General features: G+C 33.2%; 13 protein-coding genes across 13 annotated transcripts; 7 read left to right on the top strand and 6 right to left on the bottom strand.

Moving 5' to 3' along the window:
* Window positions 1-279: 279 nt before the first annotated feature.
* On the bottom strand, window positions 280-1,739 carry ELE39_000085 (splicing factor SRP40 like 2x RRM domains; the record flags this gene model as incomplete). The annotated part of the gene is made up of 2 exons (XM_067343429.1): window positions 280-1,493; window positions 1,715-1,739. The coding sequence occupies 2 exons, from the start codon at window positions 1,737-1,739 to the stop codon at window positions 280-282; spliced, it is 1,239 nt and encodes a 412-aa protein (XP_067201043.1).
* A 405-nt stretch (window positions 1,740-2,144) lies between these two features.
* ELE39_000084 (conserved eukaryotic protein that shares a domain with several MCM8) lies at window positions 2,145-3,923 on the top strand (the record flags this gene model as incomplete). Its single annotated transcript, XM_067343428.1, has 1 exon — window positions 2,145-3,923. One exon carries the CDS (start codon window positions 2,145-2,147, stop codon window positions 3,921-3,923), a length of 1,779 nt encoding a protein of 592 aa, XP_067201042.1.
* Window positions 3,924-3,925: 2 nt separating this feature from the next.
* On the bottom strand, window positions 3,926-6,580 carry ELE39_000083 (oocyst wall 4; the record flags this gene model as incomplete). Its single annotated transcript, XM_067343427.1, has 1 exon — window positions 3,926-6,580. One exon carries the CDS (start codon window positions 6,578-6,580, stop codon window positions 3,926-3,928), a length of 2,655 nt encoding a protein of 884 aa, XP_067201041.1.
* Window positions 6,581-6,783: 203 nt separating this feature from the next.
* ELE39_000082 (PWI domain containing that is typically seen in spliceosomal) lies at window positions 6,784-7,737 on the bottom strand (the record flags this gene model as incomplete). The annotated part of the gene is made up of 1 exon (XM_067343426.1): window positions 6,784-7,737. The coding sequence occupies one exon, from the start codon at window positions 7,735-7,737 to the stop codon at window positions 6,784-6,786; it is 954 nt and encodes a 317-aa protein (XP_067201040.1).
* A 303-nt stretch (window positions 7,738-8,040) lies between these two features.
* ELE39_000081 (translation initiation factor eIF-1A) lies at window positions 8,041-8,472 on the top strand (the record flags this gene model as incomplete). The annotated part of the gene is made up of 1 exon (XM_067343425.1): window positions 8,041-8,472. The coding sequence occupies one exon, from the start codon at window positions 8,041-8,043 to the stop codon at window positions 8,470-8,472; it is 432 nt and encodes a 143-aa protein (XP_067201039.1).
* Window positions 8,473-8,793: 321 nt separating this feature from the next.
* Window positions 8,794-10,740, top strand: ELE39_000080 (phenylalanyl-tRNA synthetase beta chain; the record flags this gene model as incomplete). Its single annotated transcript, XM_067343424.1, has 1 exon — window positions 8,794-10,740. One exon carries the CDS (start codon window positions 8,794-8,796, stop codon window positions 10,738-10,740), a length of 1,947 nt encoding a protein of 648 aa, XP_067201038.1.
* Window positions 10,741-11,241: 501 nt separating this feature from the next.
* On the bottom strand, window positions 11,242-12,366 carry ELE39_000079 (uncharacterized protein; the record flags this gene model as incomplete). The annotated part of the gene is made up of 1 exon (XM_067343423.1): window positions 11,242-12,366. The coding sequence occupies one exon, from the start codon at window positions 12,364-12,366 to the stop codon at window positions 11,242-11,244; it is 1,125 nt and encodes a 374-aa protein (XP_067201037.1).
* Window positions 12,367-12,975: 609 nt separating this feature from the next.
* ELE39_000077 (centromere associated Kip4p) lies at window positions 12,976-14,811 on the bottom strand (the record flags this gene model as incomplete). Its single annotated transcript, XM_067343421.1, has 1 exon — window positions 12,976-14,811. The coding sequence occupies one exon, from the start codon at window positions 14,809-14,811 to the stop codon at window positions 12,976-12,978; it is 1,836 nt and encodes a 611-aa protein (XP_067201035.1).
* A 634-nt stretch (window positions 14,812-15,445) lies between these two features.
* ELE39_000076 (secreted bacterial type DHHB like methyltransferase) lies at window positions 15,446-16,168 on the top strand (the record flags this gene model as incomplete). The annotated part of the gene is made up of 1 exon (XM_067343420.1): window positions 15,446-16,168. One exon carries the CDS (start codon window positions 15,446-15,448, stop codon window positions 16,166-16,168), a length of 723 nt encoding a protein of 240 aa, XP_067201034.1.
* A 901-nt stretch (window positions 16,169-17,069) lies between these two features.
* On the top strand, window positions 17,070-19,556 carry ELE39_000075 (phosphatidylinositol-4-phosphate 5-kinase; the record flags this gene model as incomplete). The annotated part of the gene is made up of 1 exon (XM_067343419.1): window positions 17,070-19,556. The coding sequence occupies one exon, from the start codon at window positions 17,070-17,072 to the stop codon at window positions 19,554-19,556; it is 2,487 nt and encodes an 828-aa protein (XP_067201033.1).
* An 826-nt stretch (window positions 19,557-20,382) lies between these two features.
* On the top strand, window positions 20,383-22,251 carry ELE39_000074 (uncharacterized protein; the record flags this gene model as incomplete). Its single annotated transcript, XM_067343418.1, has 1 exon — window positions 20,383-22,251. One exon carries the CDS (start codon window positions 20,383-20,385, stop codon window positions 22,249-22,251), a length of 1,869 nt encoding a protein of 622 aa, XP_067201032.1.
* Window positions 22,252-22,430: 179 nt separating this feature from the next.
* On the bottom strand, window positions 22,431-22,849 carry ELE39_000073 (Sjoegren syndrome scleroderma autoantigen; the record flags this gene model as incomplete). The annotated part of the gene is made up of 2 exons (XM_067343417.1): window positions 22,431-22,724; window positions 22,766-22,849. 2 exons carry the CDS (start codon window positions 22,847-22,849, stop codon window positions 22,431-22,433), a joined length of 378 nt encoding a protein of 125 aa, XP_067201031.1.
* A 277-nt stretch (window positions 22,850-23,126) lies between these two features.
* ELE39_000072 (importin alpha) lies at window positions 23,127-24,767 on the top strand (the record flags this gene model as incomplete). Its single annotated transcript, XM_067343416.1, has 1 exon — window positions 23,127-24,767. One exon carries the CDS (start codon window positions 23,127-23,129, stop codon window positions 24,765-24,767), a length of 1,641 nt encoding a protein of 546 aa, XP_067201030.1.
* Between the last annotated feature and the right edge of the window lie 18 nt (window positions 24,768-24,785).

The following is a 24,785-nucleotide window of genomic DNA, read 5'->3' as shown; positions in this document are numbered from 1 at the left end:
ATTTAATTAAAGATATGAGTGTAAGCCATTTATTCACGATTATATTGTAATAACATGAGGAATCTATTAATGGTTTTATACGCAAGTTTTAATATTCCAGTTTTTTAAAAAAAATTGGCCATCCTGGCTAGAACTACTAAATACCTCCATTAAAGCTCAACCATTTTTCAATTAAGAGATTATACTTGTTTTACCCTGAAAGCACCAAGGGAACAAGAAATCGATAATTGTTGCCAATTGCTTCTGTATGTACCGCCCACTGGTAAATAATGGATAGAATCAATATGCAACGTTTGGACGGTTACCAGTTGGAACTCCACTGGATACATACCCACCTGATGTTCTAGAACCTGGGGGATCCCTATCATCTCTTAAATAATAAGAGCTAGAGTATTGATCATTGGCTGATCTGCGATCACGTTCCCGATCACGTTCCCGTTCACGATCCCGTTCACGTTCTTCATCTCTGTAGTAGCCTCTAGTAGAGCCTCCATAATGCCCACCTCTCTGTACGTTCATACCACTATTCCCACCAATCGGCCCAGCTCCTATTCCACTTCGAGATGGGCTTCTCCTGTCAAACGGAGCCGCTCTTCCTGGATACCTGTCATCAAAACGTTCAGACCCATGCATGTATCTTTCCCTAGGGTCTTCATATGGTGGCGGAGGATACCTCTCTCCCGGATAGCCACCCCTTATTTCATCCCTTCTATAATAGTCTTCTCTCGGTGGTGGAGCGCGATCGTCGTACCCTCTACGGTAACGGTCATCAGGGTAGTGATGAGAGCGTTCACGCCTATCATATGGATCGCGTCTGGGAGACCTGCTACGCATTCTAAATCTTGGTGGTGAAGGGTATCTTCCACGAACTCTACCTCCTGTATTATAGGGCCCTGATGAGAACGGAGGTGGGGATCTTCTCTTGGCACCATATCCGTTTGCTGCCGCAAGTTCACGGTCAAGTTGGCCGATATCTTCTTCGACACGGATAGATTTTCCCAAAAATGGTAGATTCGGTATTTCCTCTAGTGCTCTCTTCATTTCCTCGACAGTTAGATACTCTACGACTCCAACTTTTTGACCTTGGTAATGAAAAACTGCCGAATAATTCACTTCACCTATTTGTCTCCCATAGTCCTTGAGATCTCTCCATGAAGCGTTATCATCTAAGTTAAAAACGCATACACGAAAGTGTTTTCTCGGAGGCCCTCGGCCATCGGAAGGTAATGGCCGATTATATTGAGGTTTATTAGCAACGTTTGTCTCCTTATTTCTAACCATTGGATCATGAGGCTGAACAGCTATAACTTGCCCTCCAAACTCAACCCCATCTAATTCGCGGTGAGCTGCTTCTGCCTGTGTCTCATCTTCATATTCGATAAAGCAGAACCTTTGTTTGAGCTCCAATTTTTTTATTTCACCAACCTTCGAAAAAAAATCCTTTAAATCCTGTTCAGCATAGCCCGGTGGTAAATTTCCAACAAAAACTTTGCCTAAATTGCTTGAATTAATGAGCAAGTAAAGAAAGGTATGAGTAATAAATTACAGTGAACATGTTTCATGGAGTGTACTACCGAAAAACTTTTTTTAAAAATTCACATATTGTTAATTTGTTTGATTAATTTTCACTAAATCAAAGGAAATTGAATTGCCCAAAATTAATAGCTTCAGCTGCACTATTTATATTACTCACACCCATCAACCTTAAACTTACGAGGATTAGCAGACAACGGATCCATTTTCTCTCGTCACGGAGACAGAACAGAGAAAAATCACCAATGTGTAACAATTTCGTGCAATAATGTACGACAAAATTCGCATACAACTCGAGCTAATTTGTCTTAAGATCAATTTTATACAAGTTCTTCTCAAGCTGTGTTATTCAAGAAATGCGACTACGCTTTCGTCTCTATATAAGCGTTAATTGTGGCGACCGTCTCATATATAGACAAGACGCCTTACATACCGGTATTTTACTTATAATTTGATCAAATCCCAAATTGACATGTGAGATTTGAGCATAATGGTACTTGATGTATTTTGTATTTATTTCGTTTTTGTCAAACACTCTATTTAAATTGTTCCTGAATATTGTCTATATTTTTAGATCTTATTATGTCTGAGTGAGAATTAATCAGATATAAATGTTAAGCTTATTAAGTGCGTTTATAGAGCAGTTAAATCATGGCGAGTGCGATATAAGTGAGCTGATCTCTCATAGAAAAATTGAACGATCGGTAAAGGGCTATTTTATAGCTAGGGGAATGGTAGAATATTTTCAAGAGCAGGAATTCTTCCTCTTGAAGAAAGGCTTTGAAGATGGAAATTTTCCAAGCTCTGATATTTTTTTTGGATACGAAGATTTGGCTCGGAATAGCCAACAAAATGGCAATAATTATAGCTCCAGAAATGTATACAGATTTGTACCAATTCCGTTTGAAAATCGGTTACATTGGAATTACAATTTTGCAAACAAAGTAAATGATAAAGATTATTTTTCAGATGTCTACCACAAGTTTGATGAATGCATTATGAATATCTACGATTTTACCGTAGAATTGCCCGAACACAATTGCTCAATTGAAGTTGAAACTAAAAAAATTTTTTCTAATTATATGATTAATTCCACGAATGAATTAAGAATTAATCAAGGAACTAAAAACGATATAAAAATTAATGAACTTTTAGAGGCATTAACTATTGTTGAACTTCAAAGTCTAAACAAATATGAGGATTTATTTGAGATGGAAGAGAAATTAGACCATATTAAATTGGAAAAATTCAGCTCGAGAACTCGAGGGAGACTTGTGCTTCACGTTATTTCGTTTAAACGTATATCAAACTATTCTCCCATTTTCTGCCCAGAAATAGAATACTATGGCTTCCTTGGTGAGTTTTATTGTCCATTGAGAACTTGCAAGCTTCTTGAAAGGTTGGTAAAGTATAAATATCCAAATTTAGATGGTATTTCAGGATTATACAATATCTCTGTAGAATATATTGCTAATGAAATATGTGATGGAAATTACTTATTATCAGAGTATATTTTGATGTGTATATGTAATAGGCAAAAGCTCAAGTTTAAACCAGATTCAGAAAACACTCCAAACTATATTTCAAATCCTCCTCAGATTGTATTGCACATATCTATGTGTAATAATGTGTTTGTCAAGAAGCTGAGTTCGTTTTTACTAAACCATTTACCAAGATTAATTTGGATAAATGCTGACATTTCAACCCTAAACAATGGAGATCTAACCCCATATTTTGATACTGAGAGGGACAGATTTATTACAGGAATTCTTCAGGTTCCACTCTTAAGAAATTTGATCGTCATTGATGAAACTTCTCTTGAAGAAGGAGAATTGTCCGAAAAGGGCTTAGAAAACATGTCTAACATCTCATTTCTGACTAATTTTGGATATGTAAACTACGGGTTTACAAGCTATCAAGTTCCGATAAAAACTGAATCAAACTATATCATTTTGACTAGTAATGAGAAGAGTATTTTTACAAATAAAAGTAATTTTTCGATTAGAATGAATACCAAATATACGAAAAAAAATGATGGTTTGAATCCGCAGAATAAATTAGGAATTATGATTCCTAATTTCTCTGAAGCAAACTTTTCTTCAGTCTTAAGGTTGTATTTTTCGATCGTGGGTAGCTGTGTTGAAATGTTAGAATTTGATGAGCAGGTACAAGATTATATTGCGGAGACATTTGTAAATATTAGGCAAAGATCAAGTCTCAGTAATTTAGTTCATACAAGCTCATTACACACTTGGATTATGCTAGCAAGAACCCAAGCTCTAATGAACGGTGAGGAAAAACTTTCTAAGCATAGACTTGAAAAATTTTTTAAATTGGAACTCGAAAGATTAGAAAAATTATCTAGTGGAAAAAATACTATCTTGAATTAATTTTATAAATTCAGATTTGTTCTAATGTTTGTAATTGAATTTCTTAAGTTTTCATCTCGTTCTCTTATTTCATGAAGTTTTACTTCATAAATACAAATTTGATTCAAATCGTCATATCTATACTCAGGTGGACAGCTAGGTGTAGGCTTGATTGAATCACTTCTTTTGCAAAAAGTTCCTGAACTTTCCTTCACAATTGAATACCCTTTTATACATGTAATTCTTGGTTGTGAAAATTCCTGAGACTGGCAGTTTAGCGTCTCAGTTAACCATTCAAATCCTTCTGGGCAATTTACTTCTGCAGGTTCCCTCATGCTACCTGTACAAACGGGGGATCCAGTATTAGTGATCATTAAATTCATATATGCAGGACACTCTATGTTAGGATTAATTTTTTCTTCATATAAGCATGTAGAGTCAAGCTCATTAAACGTATATCCTTTTGTGCAGAAAAATTGTGGTGAAGTTATTCTGGTTTCAATGCATTTCTCATTTAACAAAATAGTTCCTTCAGGACAATTTACAATCATTTTGTATCTTTTCCCCCATCCAAAGCAGATCATCCCCCTAGTTTTTGAGCTTCTTATTACAATGGGAGTTGTTGAGCTCAAATCATCATATTGCTTTCTTGAATTTGCGCTGCTAGTAGTTACAAGATTGTTAAATCCATCTTTATTTACAGTATTTCTTATTCTCTCTACATTTCTCTGTTCGGAAAATCTGTTAAAGTTCTCGTAAGAAATATCTTGTAATCTTCTTCCAAATTCCATATAAGGAAGAACTGGGCCTCTTCCAGCTGCAGGCGGAGGAATTAGATCGGTTCTATAAACAAATATTTCATCCTTAAGCTCTAAAAATGGAGGGCATTGAAGCAAGTAATCCTGGTACCATTTAACACAATCATTCTTATTTGTCTGGTAATAATCTGGTGGGCAGTAAAAAGAAGCAGGGATTCTTTTATCTAAAACGCAATCATCCCCTCTTTGTTCATAACCTTCTGGGCACATGATCAATGGTAATTGTGCATCCTTTGCTTTACAAGAACTAGAAGATTCATCATACTCAGTTCCTTCAGGGCACTTTTGATGAGGTGGTTCCGATTTTTCATAATAACAACTGATAGTTGTGTTATTCAGAGTAAATCCTTCTGGACATATGGGGTCAGATTCACATTTTAACGAAAACTTATTTAATATTGTTCCTTCCGGACAAATTAGTTCTTCTATTTCTCTCTTTATGCACATGCCTGTTATAATTTCTAAGGTAAAACCTTTCGGGCATTCAACTTCTGCAGGAAGTAACTTTTCTATTACACACATATTGTCGCTATCAGGTTCGATTCCACCTTCACAAGTTTTCTTAGGTGTGAATATATCTGAATGTACACAAATTCCCTCTTCTGCAAGATTAAGTCCTGGCGGACACTCTACTTTAGGGTTTGTAAACTGAAGTACTAAACAAACTATTTCGTCTCCAATTAATGATTCATTAATTATTCCGCCATTATTTTTTAAATCTCTGCTTGAATCATATAATGCCTGATAAAATGTGTCAATCTGACCAAGATTTCCTCCATTAGACTTCTTATTTTCATAAAATTGTGTATTTAAATCAAAATTCAAATTATTTGTTTTATTTTTATCCGAAGTGTTGGATGGTAATTTAACTTGGCCATTTATACGCCCTGATTCCGGATTAACAATTCTATTTTCGTTATTTAGATTTTTATTCTCTAACTTGTTATTGTTATGCTCATTAAAATAATCAAAAGAACTTTTATCTTTTTGAAAATGACTTTTATTATCATTTTCAACTGAAAATGTATTATTTTTATATTTATCTAGAGAGCCTAATGTGGGAATTTCCTGCAAATTTCTATACTTATTGTCATGATTTATTGTTATCCTGTTAAGCAATCCTTTAATATCAGTAAGGTCCTTAGATTTAACTGGAACTGCTCCCGGTGGACATACTTCTAAAGGCTCCACAATAACTTTTGTAACACATGTCATTGTTGTTCGCTCTAGTACTGTATCTGGAGGGCAGTTAAGTAAAGGCTTTAATTCAATAACTTGTTTGCAATTAGAATCGTTATCCAAAGAAAAACCATCAGAACATTTTAAAGTTGGTGGTTTTGATTCAATAATAATACATTGATTTTCTTTCTGAATAGTGCCTGAAGGACAATTTATCGATGGATTTTCGGTTATTTCTGTAGGGCAATATGCATTATTATTTAATATTTTTGGAGGAGTTCCATTTTTGCAGTTGAATTGCGCAGATACCAGGGTTTTGCGTATGCATTCTACACTAAGATCCATCTTAAGTACCTCAAATCCCTCTGGACACTCAATATTCGCAGGAATAATATGAGAAAAGAAACAGTTTCCATCAATTAAATCGTAGCTCTTTGGGCAGAGCAACTTTGGAGGAATTGGAGGTTCGATTCTTGGTGATGTATTTAAACCTTTATCATGAATGAATGTTCTTCCACTTATTCCGTTTGAAGTTGAAGATATTTGATTGTGATCATACTGGTGATTTGTGCCAGAAATAATGATTTTACCATGTGATGCAGAGATTCCAGGTTTTGTTTCTACATCTCTAGTCAAAAAATATATTAATAGTAGAAAGATGAGCCATCTAATCAAATGCATGAGATAGTTTTAGATTATTTCATAAATATGGAGTCCCCTAATATTTATTTATTTATTAAAAATTAAGGAATTACGACTTTTTCTCGAAAAACATTATTAGAAATATAAAAATTTTATAATCGAATTATTGAAAAAATTATAAAGAAAAAATTATTAAAAAACTTATAAATTAGTACTCTCGAAATAATGAAGCTAAATTTTTTTTAATTTGTTGGTTTCTTTTTTATAAACTTTTCAATAACACGAGCTCGAAGAATTTCTTCAGATTCTGATCTACAATTTTTAACTTGATTCTTGCGTTTAAACTGTTCTAATGCCTTCATTCTCAAATGATGTTCTTCCATTTTATCAGTATTTAGAACCTGGGACCCAACTTGTTGATTATCTAACAAATTTATATTGGATGAAAAAGTTGTTTCAACTCTACAAGCCACATGTTTGCTTGTATTAGATAACCTTTCGCTTTTCTTTTCTGATTTACTTATACAACCTTTTGAGTGATTTATTTCGTCTATAATTGAATTTTCACCCATTTTTATAGTTTTCTCATTCTTATAATTTTTGATACCATGTGATTCATAGAAACCTGGAGACAATGATCTGCTCAAAGATCTGGTTCTTTTATTTTCTTTTGAATGTCTAGAAATTATTGGAGTTAATCTTGAACTTTCTTCAGTATTACTCCTGATACTCATATAGCTTACATTCCCTTTATAAATTCGATTGCACGCTACCTTTTTGTTGTTGGACTTTTTTGTGGTTAAATGGTTGCTATCTTTATTAAATACATCAGCTGAACGTAAAATATTATTCTTAATATTAACGCTTCTTATTGAGTTATAACTTTTGTTCGATTTAATTTTAGGATTTTCTTTATTTTCTACAAATTTTAATATATATTGCCATAGTTCGCTTACAAATTCAATTGCTTTTTCACCCAAAAATCCTTCGATATTTTTGATGAATTCATTAGGTGATATTTGTAATTCTTCTTCAGCTGGAGACTTTCTGATCTTATAAACGAGTTGGTTGATGCAATAATCTATAAATATCTCATCTTCTTTTCCGAGAATCTGTTCAGTTTTTAAGGATATCCATCTTCTTACTTTATGGAGTGGTACAACGTTAAAGCTAATTTTTTTTTCAAATATTCCCATAATTTGGAATATCTTTTCGTATATTTGCGACCCCGTTATATTTTTTTGGCGTCAAACTAGTTAAATTTAAATATTTTGTTTAATTAATAAACAAAGTAATTGCAAATAATATTTTGAACAGAATTAATATATTTAGAAAATAATATACAAATTTTTAACAATAAAATAATTTTAATACAATTAAGAAATCGTTAAATAAATAAATTTTTAAATTATCAAATAATCGAGTTTTATCGTATATATTTAGTATTTGACAAAAATAAATTATATTACGAATTTATACCTGTTTTTTTTTTGAAAATTATGCCAAAAAATAAAGGAAAAGGAGGCAAGAATCGTAGGAGAGGAAAAAATGATAGTGAAGGAGACAAGAGAGAATTGGTATTTAAAGAGGAGGGACAGGAATATGGGCAAGTTCAAAGAATGTTGGGCAATGGACGTCTCGATGCATATTGCTTTGATGGCCAAAAACGTCTTTGTCATATAAGAGGCAAAATGAGAAAGAAAGTTTGGGTGAATCCTGGTGATATTGTATTAGTTTCACTTAGAGACTTTCAAGATTCAAAAGGTGATATTATTCTTAAGTATACTCCTGACGAGGCTAGAGCATTAAAATCTAAGGGTGAAATTCCTGAAACAACAAAGATCAATGAATCTGATATTTTTGAGGATGGATACGATGAAGTTGGAATTGAGTTTGATGAAACAGAAGGAGTAGATATAGAGGATATTTAAATGAAAACTATAGGTTAATATAATCGCATTTGTTTAATCTTGAATTTATATAGAAATTCAAATAGCAGCTAGGAGCTTAGTGGTTTATTTAGGAAATAGGGAATTTTAATGGCATGCTACATGTCCTATTTTTTTAAATTTTTTTATGCACTTTATTATGATTTGGAGCTGATAACACACATCTCTAACGATAAATTCTACTGAATGTGGCAGTTTTATATGACAAACTAGACTTTGCTCTTTCTACATCATTTTCGCTAAGCTGGAAAGTGCCGCTCTCTTATTTCTTGTCAGAAGTTATTAAGTTAATATAAAGTTAAGATGCCCGTCGTGTCAGTTAGTACAAGAGTACTTTCTTCCCATTTAAATAAAGAAGTAACAAGTGAGTGGTTGGATGAACTCTGTTTTAATTATGGTCTGGAATTGGATTGTATAGAGTTTGATGAGGAACTGCAAGAGAATGTAGCAAAGATTGAAATACCTGCAAACAGGCCTGATATTTTATGCTTAGAAGGGCTTGCAATTGCATTGGGTTGCTTTATAGGAAGCTCAAAGATTCCCTTATTTAATCTGAAACCCAGAAAAAATGAGCAAAAGATCATTGTTAAAAGAAATGTAGCTGAATTACGCCCTTATATTTTATGTGCAGTATTAAGAGATCTGAGTTTTAATGAAGATATTTATAAGAGTTTTATTGATTACCAAGAAAAGTTACATAATAATATCTGCAGGAAAAGATCTTTGGTTTCTATTGGTACGCATGATCTTGATATGATCGAAGGCCCGTTTTATTACGATGCAAAACCACGCAATGAAATTAAATTTGTACCTTTGATTGGAACAACAGAAGTTGATGGAAACCAATTGTTAGATTTGCTAAACAAGCATCAACAACTAAAGAAATATGTCTCACTAGTGGAAACTGAGATGCTTTTGCCTGTTGTTTCAGATACTAATGGTAATGTGTTATCTGTTCCTCCGCTAATAAACGGTAATCGGAGCAAAATCACCTTAAATACAAAGAATGTTTTTATTGAGGTAACTGCAACAGACTATAATAGAGCATCAATAGTTTTGAACCAAATTGTTTCTGCTTTCTCATTGTATTGTAAAAATCAATTCGAAATTGAGCCTGTTAAGGTTGAATATGAACATTCAACATATCCTCCATTTCCGCACAAATACGAGGATTTAACAAATGGTAATTATCATGTGATAACCCCAAACGTAGAGAGGTTAGAGTTTGTAATTAAAGCGTCTGAAGCATCAAATCTTCTTGGCATTAACCCAACTCTAGATCTAAATATGACTCAGAGTTTACTTCGCAAAATGATGATAGATTCAGAAATAATTAAAGAAAATGATGAAACCCTTAAGTGTTTCATTCCAATTAATAGATCGGATATATTACATCCTGTTGATATAATTGAAGACGTTGGAATTTCTTTTGGGTTTAATAATATTAAGTTGAAGAAGTCACGTTTTTATGAACTTGATAAATCTAACTTGATGGCAGAGCAAGTAAAACGTGAACTCTCTCTTTTAGGGATTTCAGAAGCTTCGAACTGGGCCCTTTGCAAACACTCTGATTGCTTTGAAAGTTTATTTAGAACCGAGAATATTTACTTAAAAAATTCATTAGAGGGTGAGGTCCAGTATAACTTAAACTGTCCTCCGGTTGTAGTTAAGGATGCAAAAACAAGTGAGTTTGAAATCCTAAGAACGACACTTATTCAATCTTTGCTAAAAACAATTTCCTCCAACAAAAGCCTGCCACTTCCACAAAAGATATTTGAAGTGGGTGACGTTGTCATCCTAGACAATAATACTTCATCCGGATCAAGAAATGATAAACGGGTGGCAATAGCATATTGCAATTCAAATGGTAGTGGGCTTGAAGAGATTCACGGATTTCTTGATCAGTTACTAAGTAAGCTGGGTCTAGTTGCAAAATATTCACTTAACGAACCTAATACAATACACCCAAATATTATTGGTATGTACTCCCTTTGCGAAGTTAATGACCCCACTTTTCTACCAACAAGAAGCGTTGAAATTATTGTTCAAAAATTAGAACTAAACAGCTGTTTGAAGAGCATCGATATTGAAAAAACAATGCTGAATCAACAAATTGTTATTGGGGTTATGGGCGTTATTCACCCCAGAGTATTGAACAACTTCTCTTTAACTCTTCCAACAAGTGTGTTAGAGTTGAGACTTGAACCTATTATGCGTTGGTGGCCAGATACATTTTTCTATGATGAATAGCAGTTCTATTACTCACTTCAAGCACAAAGAGGTATTTCAAACAACAATAAAAATTGAATGTTTTCAAATTGTTGATTTTAACTATCTGATTGCTGTAATTCCTTTTGAAACTCGAATAATTTAAGTTTAAAGTTGAATACTAGAAATTATTATTCTTGCATAATAAAATTGTATAAACTGTATTTTAAGCTTAATTTCTCATAATTTGTGCTTTTAAATTTTCTTAAAAACTCAATTATTAGTCCAAATATGTTTTCCCTTAAAATATTCCTTGCAGCTTTTATATATTATGAAACAATCCTTACAAAGTAGACTTTTCATCTGTAATAGTGAGTTAAATATCAAGTTTAGAAGGGTAATAACTGCAAATTAAAGGCTGGATCATTATCAAATATATATAATTATTTTCTATTTCTAAGTTTCTTTCTAGTTATCTAATTTTAGAATAAAATATATATATATAATACCTAAGTTTTTGACTTTGTAAATAGCGAGCTAAAGTCATTCTACTGCAAGAAAGCCCATTTTTATATCTTGCTGAAGTTCTAGAAATTCTTCCTCGCTAATCGGATCCATTTTTCTCACATTCCTTTTGGTATTAAAAATATGCCATTCAGATCGGTAATGTTGCCTAAACGCATTGTAATCCATTAATTGAATATTGCACTTTCGACAGATAAGCATGTTAGACGTAACGCCATTTTTAGTTTCTTCTATATTCGAATTTAAAAACAAGGGTTTTACGAACATATTTGGGTTTTCTTCTTTAATGTTAATTTCTTTTCTTACAAGTTTTTTATTGTTAAAGGCTCTCGATTCGACAGTTAGTGAATCAGATAATGTATCGTTCTTGTTAAAGTTCTCAAGTTTAATAACTTCCGTTTTATCGAAATATGAATTTTTATCCATAGTTTTTACATTTGAGTCGATTAAGAGTAATTTACAATCCAGCTGATCTATTTCTCGATAGTATCTTGGCTCACAAAGAAACGTAATAGTATAAATATTATTGTTTTCTTCGGAAGAAATAGGAAATATGTTAAATTCATTAAGCCTTTTAATTATATTATGTTTATTTCCAATTTCTACTGACAGCTTTAACATCATTTTAGTCCTTTCAATTTGATCAGGAATACGTTTTTTTAATATGTCAAACGCTTTTAGTGCCTGTTCTTTGGTTGTCTTGTTTAATGATACAGAAAACCCAGATTCCTTTAATTCAGATTCTATGATTTTAACTGACAAAGGTAAATTATTTTTTGGATTAACAGTCATTTTGTTGAGAATATGACAGATGTCGGTATATTGTTTATCAAGCATGTAGCCTCTTTCTGTTTCTGATACTTGAATCTCACCTTTACTCAAAATAGTTTTGCAGATATTATCAATGTTACTTGTTCCAAAAACAGTAATTAAATCATCAGAGTTTGCTACCTGTCCTTTTGAGACGTTTGTGAAAACTGTCCTAATCTGTAAAACTTCATCAAGATCCCATTCTATTCCGCTTCTCCAATTCAAAATTTTATTTTTATAACATGCAACTTCAAATCTTTTTCCATGAGACTTGTAACGGACAACTGCAACATTAGTTAGTTTGATTTGGTTACTTGGTTGAAAGAGTGACATTTATACAAAAATGATTCATTTTTGCCGCCATGCCTTTTTTGTTAGCAACTATTAGATTGGCGAAATCAATTCTACCAACTTAGATTGTATTATAATTCGGCTTCATAAGTTTTGGATGAGGAATCTAGGTATTCTCTTTTATTAATTGGGGCTGGATATAAATAAAAGCATGTTGAAATATCTATTAATACTCTGGGCTAATGAAATTCGTTTTCTAAAAAAAAAATCTGATTTTAAAACTTCAGTTATACTATGATATTAGAAACGAAGAATTCGTAAAGAAAGTTCAACTTTAACCTCGCTGAATATTAAACAACAGAACTTGAAGTAATACTTAACGGCAATTCAAAACAGAACTAATGGATAAGTACGAAGTACGCTCCAACTTTTGATTGAATAAAAATTTTACATGCTTATACTATTTCTAATTTTTCTAATTTAGTATTTTTATAAAACTAACTAATATTTTGATAACGTTTAAATTCTATATAAGTTCAATTATTGAGAATAAGTAGATATACAAACGTGAATATTTAATAGATAACTAATTTACAGCCTTTAGAGAAAATAGTATCATTTATCATAAGCATTTGAACAATTAACAATTTTTTACCTGATTCCTATAATATCCATAACTGATACGAGTTCTTCGATTTCTGCTAATTCCTTTTTTAAGCCCTCCAAAGATTCTGATTTTCTCGTAATCAAACTTTTTAATTCTTGAATGTATTCATTAGAACTTTCTCTGCTATAGTTTTTTTTCAAAAGATCTTTTAATATTAGAGATTCTTCTTTCAAACACTCACATAATATACCTAAATGTGTCGCATGACTTGATGCAAGCTCTTCTTGTTTCTTAATATAGTATTCACCCAAATATTTTTTTAATTTGTTAAGATCAGCTTCTGGAATTGTGTCAGTGTTGACTACACCAATACCAGGAATATTGAAAATACTACCTCTTCCGAATAATTGCTCTATTTGCGGAGATGCGGTTCCAATTGATACATGTTCTTCATTGGCAGGTATGTTTGGCGACAATAAACTTACGTAATGTTCAGCTGTATTACCATATTTGGTTATTTCTGGAAAAGTTTCGAAGTCATCTTCTCTAAATTCAGTATCAGCATTAGATTCTTCAAATTCCTCTTCAGTGCAGGATCTCGGGCTTTCATTGCTTGATGACACATCCTTTTTAGACATATTTGCAGGGGCAGTTGTTTTTCTAGTTGGTGGATTCTTGGATATGTATTTGTCACTGTGAAAAGTGTCTGATCTACTAATTGACTTCTTTCTCAGTTCTTTCACTCTGTGCGCGTATCTAAGAGTATTTAATGTTTGCTCAGAGCAAGAGTAACAGGGGCCTATGTTCGCAATCATGACAGAGTGTGCGTTTCCAACAAATACATCTTTTAAAACTTTGGTCAATTCCGATTGCCTGAAAGGAACGTGACTACTTTGTTGATCGTGAAGAGCTCTAATGCATTCCTTTAAAGCAAGTAAAGAACGATTTATGCCCGCTCCATCTTGTTGGGTCTGCCTTGTGCTATGCACTGTGTCTGCGCCCCTCTCACTTCCTGCCAAGTCAATAAATACCATTTTCCCATATGTTATAAACTTTGGAGAAAGAGGAGATTGAAGGGAGGATTCTTTTGTAGAAGAAAAAATTCTGGATCTAATTTCAATTTGAAGAATTGCGTGAGATCTGGATGACATATCATTCATACTGTTTTGAGCAGTTCTTCTATATTCTAATCCTTTACTAATAACTGATAACAAGTCTTCCTTCGTTTTTATTAGCCTTTCAGTTAGATCCTTGACAACTACTTCACGTTTACTGTTTTCCATTGCACTCACAAGCTTTTGATTGTTAAGTAGATCATACAGTTTGTCACAGTAAATCTCGAAAAATGAGACATAAACCTCTTTATTCTCATGCTCACTTTGTTCAAGAAGTTCAAAAATATTATTTACAGCTAGTTCAAAAATTCCGAGTTCACGCTCAGTTCTTTTCCGCAAACTATTAGAATTGGCCGTATTTTCACTTCCCATCATTGTATAAGTCTTTCCACTTCCAGTTTGACCGTAAGCAAAACAGGAGCATTTAAATCCCGGGGTGAAAATGTTCTCCGTTAAAGGGCGAATAATATCTTCGTATAGTTCTCTATTATTTATTTGTTCACTATATACTCGATCAAAAGTATATGAATGCTTGTCGATGTATTTAGTACAGTCTACTTTGGTTTTCAATTCATGGACATAAATCGTATTTTCATCGCATACCGCCTCCACAACATCAATATCATTCCTTGCGATTTCATTGTCGGTAAGAGGGCGTTTCCTTACAACAACCGTAATTTTTGTTCTGTTTAATTTGCTCTTCCCATTAAAATTCAAATATTCATTAGTTCTAACCTTAGATGATCCGGGACGTGAAAGATTCATTTTCTATTTTGCATATTATAATTTTTTGCAAAACAGAGCACCCAAAACTTTTCCCATAAAATTTTTTGTAGAAAAAAGCTAACTGGATTAAGAATTTTTTTTCCTTATATTCTCACTTTACCTCACTTTCATTCTTATAGACATATTTTTAAACGTATTGTGAGGTGGTTTCTGTTATTGTTTTCGCGGGAAAGTTCTTTATTTTTTTTTGTAAGTTTTGATCAATTAGGTAATTGCCGAAATTAAGGATAAAATAAAATGTAGCAGGCTCTACATTGTAAATCTCAATGTTATCCCTGATTATCTATTTAAAAAATCTTTAGAATATTCAGAATGCATAGATGGTTATTTGATACTAATACAAGATGTAACTCCTTAAATTGCAATATTTATAAATAATTTAATAAAACTTTGTTTTACACATTTTTTTTATAAAAAATATCTAGATTTATTTTTGTTCCATGCTTAAATTTGACAACTATGATAGTTTTTGTTTCGGAATTTAACGAGGGTTATCACTCGACTTGTTTAATGCTCTGAGTAAATTAGGATATTCCATTTACATCCACTTTTATTTTTAATAAACGAAGCATCGTAAATAATTATTTATTAAAATTCCAAAACTTTAGAGGAAATGAAAATACTCACGGTAGTTGATTCAATACTAACTTTCGTTTGGCTAACTTATTGGCACCTTAAGTCATTATTGAATATTGCTCCGTCATTTTGGAGATTTTGTTATAATGCTTGCAACTCATTATTTACAAAGTTACAGTATACTTCGAATATTGACGTTTCATTTATGAACTATGGCTATGCAATTAAAACTCCTCATAGCCCTCCTGAAAACTCCGAGCTAGATAGATTTATCGAGTCTAAATTGGAAAAGTTAAAGAAAGAGTCTCCACCAAATTTTAATGATGTTTGGAACTCAGTACAGCTTTATACTGCAGTTCTGTCTACTTACGATGATGACTTCAAAGGCAAATCCATTTTAGAGGTAGGATGTGGGAGAGGAGGAGGCTCAGTTGTAGTTTGTAGTGTTGCTGAGCCGATTTCATATGCTGGAATTGATATTAGTGATCAGGGGATTGAAGTATGTAGACAAATATATAAGAAGGATTTAATTCCTGCTGGAAATAAAGTATTTTATGTTGGAAGCAGTATGGAACTTGAAAATTATTTTGCACCTGAATCCTTCGATATTGTGTTAAACGTTGAGTCTGCTCATTGTTATCCTAACTTTGACAAGTTTGTAAAGGGAGTTTTTGATTTACTTAAACCCGGCGGAATGATGCTCTTCGCAGATATTTCGCCTACAATTGCTTGGCCAGATATCAAGGTAAGCTTAAGATAGATTAAAGAATATTTATTTAATAAATGATTTAGGACACAATTGCAAATACTGGATTCCAAATTATTAAGCAACATAATATTACTACTAATGTAATTTATTCTTTGAAAACGGAAGTAGAGCCTTTTTTATCGAAGGTAAGCCGTATTTTTTTTTTTAAAGGTAACTAATGATAGAATTAGGTTAATTCTAAAAGCTCTTCAAGCTACATCGGCAGAGCTCTTATGTGGCTTGTAAACAGCCAAACTGTTAGGATACCACTAAATGCTATGATAAAAGGAGAGGGTCAGTACCACATTATTGCGAGCAAAAAACCAGTTCAATTTAATAAATCCAAGACAATTCAGGATGATAGGGCGCCTCTACCGAACAGGTATAACACAAAATAATTATCGTGAAATACTTGAGATTGAATATGCGACAAATTTTGATTTAGTGCATCCATTATGAACAAATAATTATTTTCATCGCCATTTTTCTCTTTAATTTATTAAATATTTACATGTTTTTGAACTTCTCCCGCGTAGTGGGTTTTAAATATCTTTTACTTGTATTAATTCGTATCTAATAATTCGGAGTTTGATTAAAAGCTATACAATAGATTTTTGATATGTTGTATATAATATCGATTATTTTAACTAATGCACAAAATCAAATTTTTCATTAGACGACGCTCAAGTTACAAATTAAAGCAAGACGTTTTTACAAAAATCCAAAATGAGACAAACTTATCCACAAAACAAATTAAAGATTTTTACAACACATTTATCTCAAACTCAGATAATGGTAAGTTCTATTATAAGCTCCTTAATATTATTATTCTGTAGCTATAATAATATGTGTTTATATTAAATGCAAAAATTAATTTGAATTATTATTATCTCGACATCACATTCTAGGGTTTATGGATATTCGGAGGTTCAGAATGGTTTTGGGGTTATTAGATGATGAACTTCTCTCACAAATGATTTTTAACGCGATGGACACAGATAACAACAACTTACTTGATTTTTATGAATTTGGTAGATCACTGGCAATAATGATTTCCGAAAATTTTAACGAAAAGGCAAGGTTTTCATACAGGGTAATAAAGGGAGAAGATTATATGGATTTGAATGACGGAATTACTTTTGAGAAGCTATTAAAATCTATTCGAGCAATTGACAATGCTAGATATATGCTCGTTGGGCCACATATATTGAATTTCTCGGATCAAGAAATTAAAAATTTTTTCAATAATTATTCGACAGTGAAAGATGGGCAAAATGAACCTAAAATCTATTTTGAAAGTTATAAAATGGCAATTCAAGATTCACCCGAGTTCCTCTCGTTTTTTGGAATAATAACTCCAAATATACTCGAATCTTATGACTTAGATCTTGATAGTAGGAAATCACCTTTAATATTCGAGGGAATCAATATTTTTAATAAGCCACCAATTGACAGAGTTGAGTATATTGAGTCTATTGAGAAGGAGCTTACGTCTCAACTGAAACTACAGGTATTTAATATTTTGGAGGACATTAAATGCATTAAACGGGAGACAACTGATTCACTCAACACTCTGGAAAAATGGATTTGTAGCCCAAAAGAAGATAGTTTATTGAATTGCATGCTTTTTAATATCAATGAAAGCTCAAGAAAATTTAAAGTTCAAAGTTTTATAGGTACTAATAACGCAGTAGACATATTTACTCATGACATGCTCTCGTTGAAAAATCTTTTGAACAGTAATATTGAGATGCTTGATTCAATTTACAAAAAAAGTATCTATTCCTTGCAGAATAAAGTACCACCATCTCAAACTGTAAATAATAACTTAAATTCGGGAATAATAAAAAAAGTTTATAATCGAAGGAAAATGTACATTAATAAAGGTAATGTTGCTCCAAATACTAAACATCGAATGTCTGCAAGCGAAATGATCAAAAAAACATTTATGCACAAGACAAGCAGTACCCTTGATTACAATAGGAACAGCTATAATCCTAATAATCGGAAGCGAGTCTCTTTGATACACATTTATAGACACAGGAGCAATATGAGCGGAGGCTTCCAAAATATGGCAAAAGTATCCAGCAAAATTAAAGTAAAGGGTTCCAAGACGAATATATCTTTGATGAAATCCATGTATTCTCACTCTGAAAAGGAAGTATCTCCAATAAGTGGAATAAATGCCCCCACGGTGAAAATAACTAAGGGGTATGTAGTTTATATTGGACATGAAAGCTGGAATACAGTATTGAATATGATGGTTGGAATGAGATTAGCAATTGGAAGAGTTTATTCAGAGCCGAATCGAGATGTAGCAGATTACGATTTTATCATGAAAGAGAAATTTTTTATTATTCCCAGGACTTCAAGAGCACTAAATGCCAAATCAAACATTTCAATTCAAAAGGCAAATGATTATAAAGGATTTGTAAAACCTGTACAATTTATTGATTATAATCCCATGGTATTCAGAAAGATCCGCGAAATATGCAATATTTCTCCGGAATCGTATGTAAGAAGTGTTGGCCCAGAACAATTATTAGGAAATATGGTATTGGGAAATTTATCTTCAATGAATGAATTATGTAGCGAAGGGAAGTCTGGTGCATTTTTTTACTACACTACAGATGGGAGATTTTTAATAAAGACCGTAGGGAAAAAGACGGCAGTATTTTTTAGAAGTATATTAAGTAAGTATTTTAGCCATATTGAAAGCAATCAAAATAGTTTGATAACAAGAATATATGGGCTTCATGCTCTTAGATTTAAGAAGCCTCTTCTTCAGCCATTTAATTCAATAAGGGAACAAATTTTAAGCAATGGCAATTCAATACTGAGAAAAAAAAGCAAGATACACAAAATTTTTTTTATTGTAATGGAGAATATTTTTCACACACCCGTCGAGATCCATAGAAGATATGACATAAAGGGAAGTTGGATTGGAAGGTCGACACCTTTAATTCTTCAGGAAGATAAGACTATTGCTTTAAAAGAATTGGACATGAAAAGTAATAAGGAAATGTTGCATATTAATCAACAAGATCAAATTGATTTATTAAAACAACTAGAAATAGACTGTAGATTTTTTGAAATTTATAATATAATGGATTATTCACTCCTGATTGGAATACATTATGTACAAGATGAATCCCCGAACATCAAGTCACTAATTGAAAATAGAAATAATAGAAAATTTGTTGGAATTCTTTCTTCCGACCAAAAGAAAGTTTATTACTTGGGATTTATTGACTTTTTCTCAACTTGGAGTGCCATTAAAAAGTTTGAAAGACTCTACAAAACTATCACTATTGGATCATCAAACGGCATTTCAGCGGTTCCACCAGATAAATATTCTATGCGCTTTATGAAATTTATTAAATCAAAAATATCGGAATAAAAATAAGTTCTTACATGAGGTTTGCCGATTAATTTTTGTGTATTAAAATATATCAAGAGTTGATTTATTTGCAGAATTACTATAGATAGAATGGAAAGCAAGGCATCTATAGACCCTCTTTTAGAATGCTATATTGATATTATAAGAAACTTAACGACTATTACAAATGAAATTGCCTTCTCAAGCAGCCACAAGAGTACAGATAGTTTAAACAAATTAAAAAGCGGTGTGTAAGTTTTATCATTCAGAATTTAAATTATTTATTCTTTTTAGTCAAGAATACATTAAGTTGTTAGTCAACGCCCAGAGTATTCTATCGGATTCAACTTTATCAAAAGTTGAAATTCCACTAGGGTTCATTAGGTAAGTATTTTCGAAGATTCAGTAATTCATGTGATCGTTATTAGGCACATTGATGAAGGAAAATCACCGAACACATGGCTAATGAATTTATTCAAGCTTCTCGATGAGCAAAATGATAGAGCCAGGGGGGAAGCATTAACACTATCCGTAAGTCAATGATTAATAGGTAAATTTATTGCATATAACTTTTGGCAGAGTCTTCATAAAGCGATTAGCAAAAGACTATTAATTAGGCGAGATCTTTCAATAGATGATATTGTAATTGTCAGTAAAAAAACGCAAGTAGATTAATGTAGATGAATAGGATTATAAATTAATTGTCTTGTACAATTATCCTTCAATCATGCAATTTAATAACAATCTTGCGAGATAGTGATACTTAGGCGCCAATGTGAGTGTTTGTTGGCAAGTTGAGCTTAACTATCCTTTATAATGTAACTTGTAATTTAATCAAATGACAATAATGGAACAAGAGCGAAAAAATGTGAGAGATGATGCATTCTTGTCAGATACTGTTTCATCGAATATAGTTGAACATGAGAGGCCTGAAGAAAAATCGAAGTCTGAAGCGAATATTGATGAACTACCATATGACCAGAGGTATTCCAAAATTGAGCCTGGAAGCACTTCATTTGATGAATCAACTTCTTCTTGGTATCAGCTGGCTGTTCGATCCGGGACCGGGAATATCGCTGGCGAAGACATGAATTCTTTGTTTTATAGCGATGAAGGTGTATTGGGTGGCTTGTTTTCTACAAGGCGACCAAGAGATGCAATGGCAGGGTTTAGCAGCGGAATGAAGACAGTGGGGAAGGGTGTTGCAGCTGGTGTTGCAACATTAGTCGCTGCTCCTGTAGTTGGAGCTGCTACTGAAGGTGTATCCGGATTTTTCAAAGGAATGGGTGCTGGCATAGTTGCAGCGGTTGCGTTACCTGTGACTGCCGTTGGAGTTGCTGGATACCAAATGGCAAGGGGGGTAGCAAATACTCCGGAGGCCATAACTGAAAGTAACAAGGGAAGGAAATGGGATAAAAAAAACAGACAGTGGATTGAATACTACTATTCATTAGATGATGAAATTCAGAAACTCAAGGAAAAGGAATCAAAATCTACACAAAAAAATGACGATTATGAAACTAATGATTATAATAAGAAAGAATCAATAAATTTGACTTCAAAAAGCGTTGCCGATACGACTTATTATGATTTATTATCTGTATCACCAAATGCAGATGCAGATGAAATTCGACGACAATATTATAGGAAGGCAAAACAATACCATCCAGATAAAAACCCTGATGATGCAGACGCTAAAGATAAATTTCAAAAGTTGGGTGAAGCTTATCAAATACTTGCAGATCCTGAACGCAGAAAAAGGTATGATGAATATGGAATTGGAGCTACTTATGATATGCCCGTAATTGATTCAAATCTGATTTTCACAATTTTATTTGGATCCGATAGTTTAGAAAAGTATGTAGGCAAGCTTAAAATGGTTTCTCTTGTTGAGATTGCTACCACCAGCAATAGTAAAAATGGAATGGGCAATTCAATTGAAATGGAGCAGGCAATTGAAGGTGAACAAAATAAAAGGACAATTTTACTTGCAATGGAAATGAGAAAGAAAATTGCTCCTGTATTGAAAGAGTTTGATGCTGAAAATTCAGTTCCAATTGAAGCTTCAGAGGTTCTCATCAATTGGAGAGAATCGATTTCTCAAGAGGTGAAGAGCTTATGCAATAATTCATTTTGTGACGCAATGGTTGAGGCAATTGGCTGGAGTTACGAAAATTATGGATCTCAATACTTAGGGAAAATTGACACATTTCTTGGAATAGGAGGCAAGTATGCCAAGTTCCAAGCAAAGACAAGGAACGTTGCATCTACTTGGAAAATGGCATCTACCGCATTCAGAACAGCTATGGCAGCTCAAAGCCTGCAATCATCCATGAAGAAAAAACAATGCAACGGAGCTACAGGAAATGAACATATTGATGAACCTAATTTGGAACAAGATGCAGAGGAATCAGCAAGAACACAACAAAAATTCGAGGAGACATTGCCACTTATTTTGGATACAATGCTTCAGATCACAATAATGGACATCGAAGATACAATTAGGTCAGTTGCAAAGAAACTGGTGAAAGACATGGGAGTTGATCTAAATATAAGAAAGCAGAGGGCATTAGCTCTCATAGAACTTGGCTCGATTTTTCAATCTGTGGCAAATGCTTCAAATCAACAGAGAGAAGAAAGCGGCGATAAACCGGATGCAAGAAGAAAAGTTGAAGAGGCATTCATTAAAGCGGCTCAACAGAGAGATGAAGAATAGCTCAGCAGACTCGTACATTCTAGTTTAATTCTAGCACTAATTAGGGAGCCAATTGCATTCATTGTTTATAGTCAAGCTTGTAGATGCTGAGTAATTTGTGTATGGTGCTTGCCGCCTTATCAACAATATCTAGTCTGAGCGATTAACTGTATAGTTGTTAAAAAAAAAAAAAAAATAACTTACCTTTTCTCAATAGTAAAATCTCCACTATTTAATGCGTTCACACCTATTTTTGATATTTCAACCATCATATAATTAACGTTTTTTTCTAGGGAATTTTTAAAAATTGTTCTATCACTTTCTTTGTTAGCACAATCTGCCTCGGTATTCGTAAGCACGCTGAGTTTTCCTTCGTTACTTAATGATTCAGTTAATTTATTGTTTAAGTTTCTACCAGATGTAATAGGTGGAGAGCATTTCATACAATACTTAAGTCCATTTGAAGGATCTTCTAATAAAGGTACTTCTTCGCACTAACTGAATTAAGAATATTTTGAATAAAATTAATACTTACAGATGGGCAGGCATCACCTAACATTATCCATCCTTTTAGAAGGTATGAACCCATCAATCCACTAATAGCAGACACATCCTTCATTATTTATCACAAAATTAAACAATAAAATCATAAATTAATTTAATAACAAGATAGATTTGGCGGTGAAGAATTTACCTTAATACATATATAATTAATTTTTTAAAATGTTTATCTACAATACTATTTTCAATAATGAGTCGTATATTGATTAAAATAAATAAATATGAATTGATGCGGGGATAAATTACCGCCACATAATTCCACTTTCTTTAAGTGAGTGAAAGCAATAGTTAACTGTGGGTTTAAAATAAGATAATAAATTGGGATCGTAGCGACAATGGATAAGTTGGAGACCCATAAGAAGGCTTATAAAAAAACCTTCGATGACCCTAGAAGGAAACGTGAAGAACAGCAAGCACAAATTCGAAAACAACAACGTGACGAACAACTTAGCAAGAGACGTCAAGGAAACGATGGTGAAAACAACAATATGTCGATGGGTATGAACATTCAATCAGGAAGTATGTATGGCGTTGAGCATATTCCGGCATTATCTCAAGGAATAATGAGTCAGGAATTCAACACCCAGTTTGAAGCAACACAAGGATTAAGAAGGTTGCTTTCTAGAGAACACAACCCACCAATTCAAGCAGTTATTGACGCTGGAGTAATCCCTCGCTTGGTTCATTTTTTAAGTGATTATGACCACCCAAATCTTCAATTTGAGGCTGCATGGACTTTAACAAACATATCATCTGGCACTACTGAGCAAACATGTGAAGTTGTTAGGCATGGCTCGATTCCAAAATGCGTTGAGCTTCTAAATAGTCCGAAACTTGAAGTTAAAGAACAAGCTATTTGGACGCTCGGTAATATAGCTGGTGATTCTGCGAATTGTCGCGATCTAGTATTAAGAGCAGGTGCGCTTCCACCAATCCTACAATTAATCGCACTAGAAATAGGGCCTTTAGATAACATTGAGCAAATGATGAATGTAAAATCACCAAGCTCAGCAGGTGGCAAGGTCAGCGGCAAGACCAGCATACTAAGAACGGCAACTTGGACTGTAAACAACTTATGTAGAGGTAGACCACCACCGCCATTTGAAATGGTATCTCACTCTTTGCCAGTGCTATGTAGGCTTTTATATTTTTCTGATTTGGAAGTTATGACAGATGCTTGCTGGGCACTTAGCTATATTTCAGACGGTCCAAATGATCGTGTTGAGGCAGTGTTAAGGAGTGAAGCATGTCCCAGACTTGTAGAGCTTTTGGGCCACCCATCACCTCTTGTTCAAACTCCTGCTCTTAGGTGTGTTGGAAATATTGTAACTGGTGATGATAGACAAACTCAGATGGTTTTGTCATGTGGGGCTGCGAGGTACCTTTTGCAGCTTTTGTCTTCCCCTAAAAAAGTAATTAGGAAAGAAGCTTGTTGGACTGTTTCAAATATTACAGCAGGAAACAAAGAACAAATCCAAGAAATCATTGACAACGGACTAATTGTGCCATTAGTTAATCTACTTAACACTGCAGAGTTTGATGTGAAGAAGGAAGCTGCATGGGCAATTTCTAATGCAACAACAGGAGGTACTGTCGAACAAATTGAATATTTGGTTAGCCAGGGTGTGATCAAGCCTCTTTGTGACCTACTCAGCATCGAGGATGCGAAGGTAATAAATGTAGCCCTAGAGGCAATTGAGAACATTTTAAAGACAGGTGCGATAAAACAGCATGAACGTGGCCTTCAAGAAAATCCATATTGTGCCCTTGTAGAACAGGCTTATGGACTCTCTAGGCTTGAGAAGCTTCAGGAAGCTCCTTCAAAGGCCATTTATGAAAAGGCATTCCACATAATTGTTTCTTATTTCCCATATGAGTACGAAGACGATCATGAAGAGATATTCGACACAATCAACAGCGCTGAGCCAGAATTTAAGTATAATCCAGATTCTAACGTGGATTTTAAATTTGAATAAAATTTTTTAAACAAGTAT

This window comes from Cryptosporidium sp. chipmunk genotype I, assembly GCF_004936735.1.
Source record: "Cryptosporidium sp. chipmunk genotype I strain 37763 chromosome Unknown contig_10, whole genome shotgun sequence".
Taxonomy (NCBI): domain Eukaryota; phylum Apicomplexa; class Conoidasida; order Eucoccidiorida; family Cryptosporidiidae; genus Cryptosporidium; species Cryptosporidium sp. chipmunk genotype I.
Note: the sequence above shows the minus strand (reverse complement) of the source record. Positions and strands in the feature narration are given on the sequence as shown.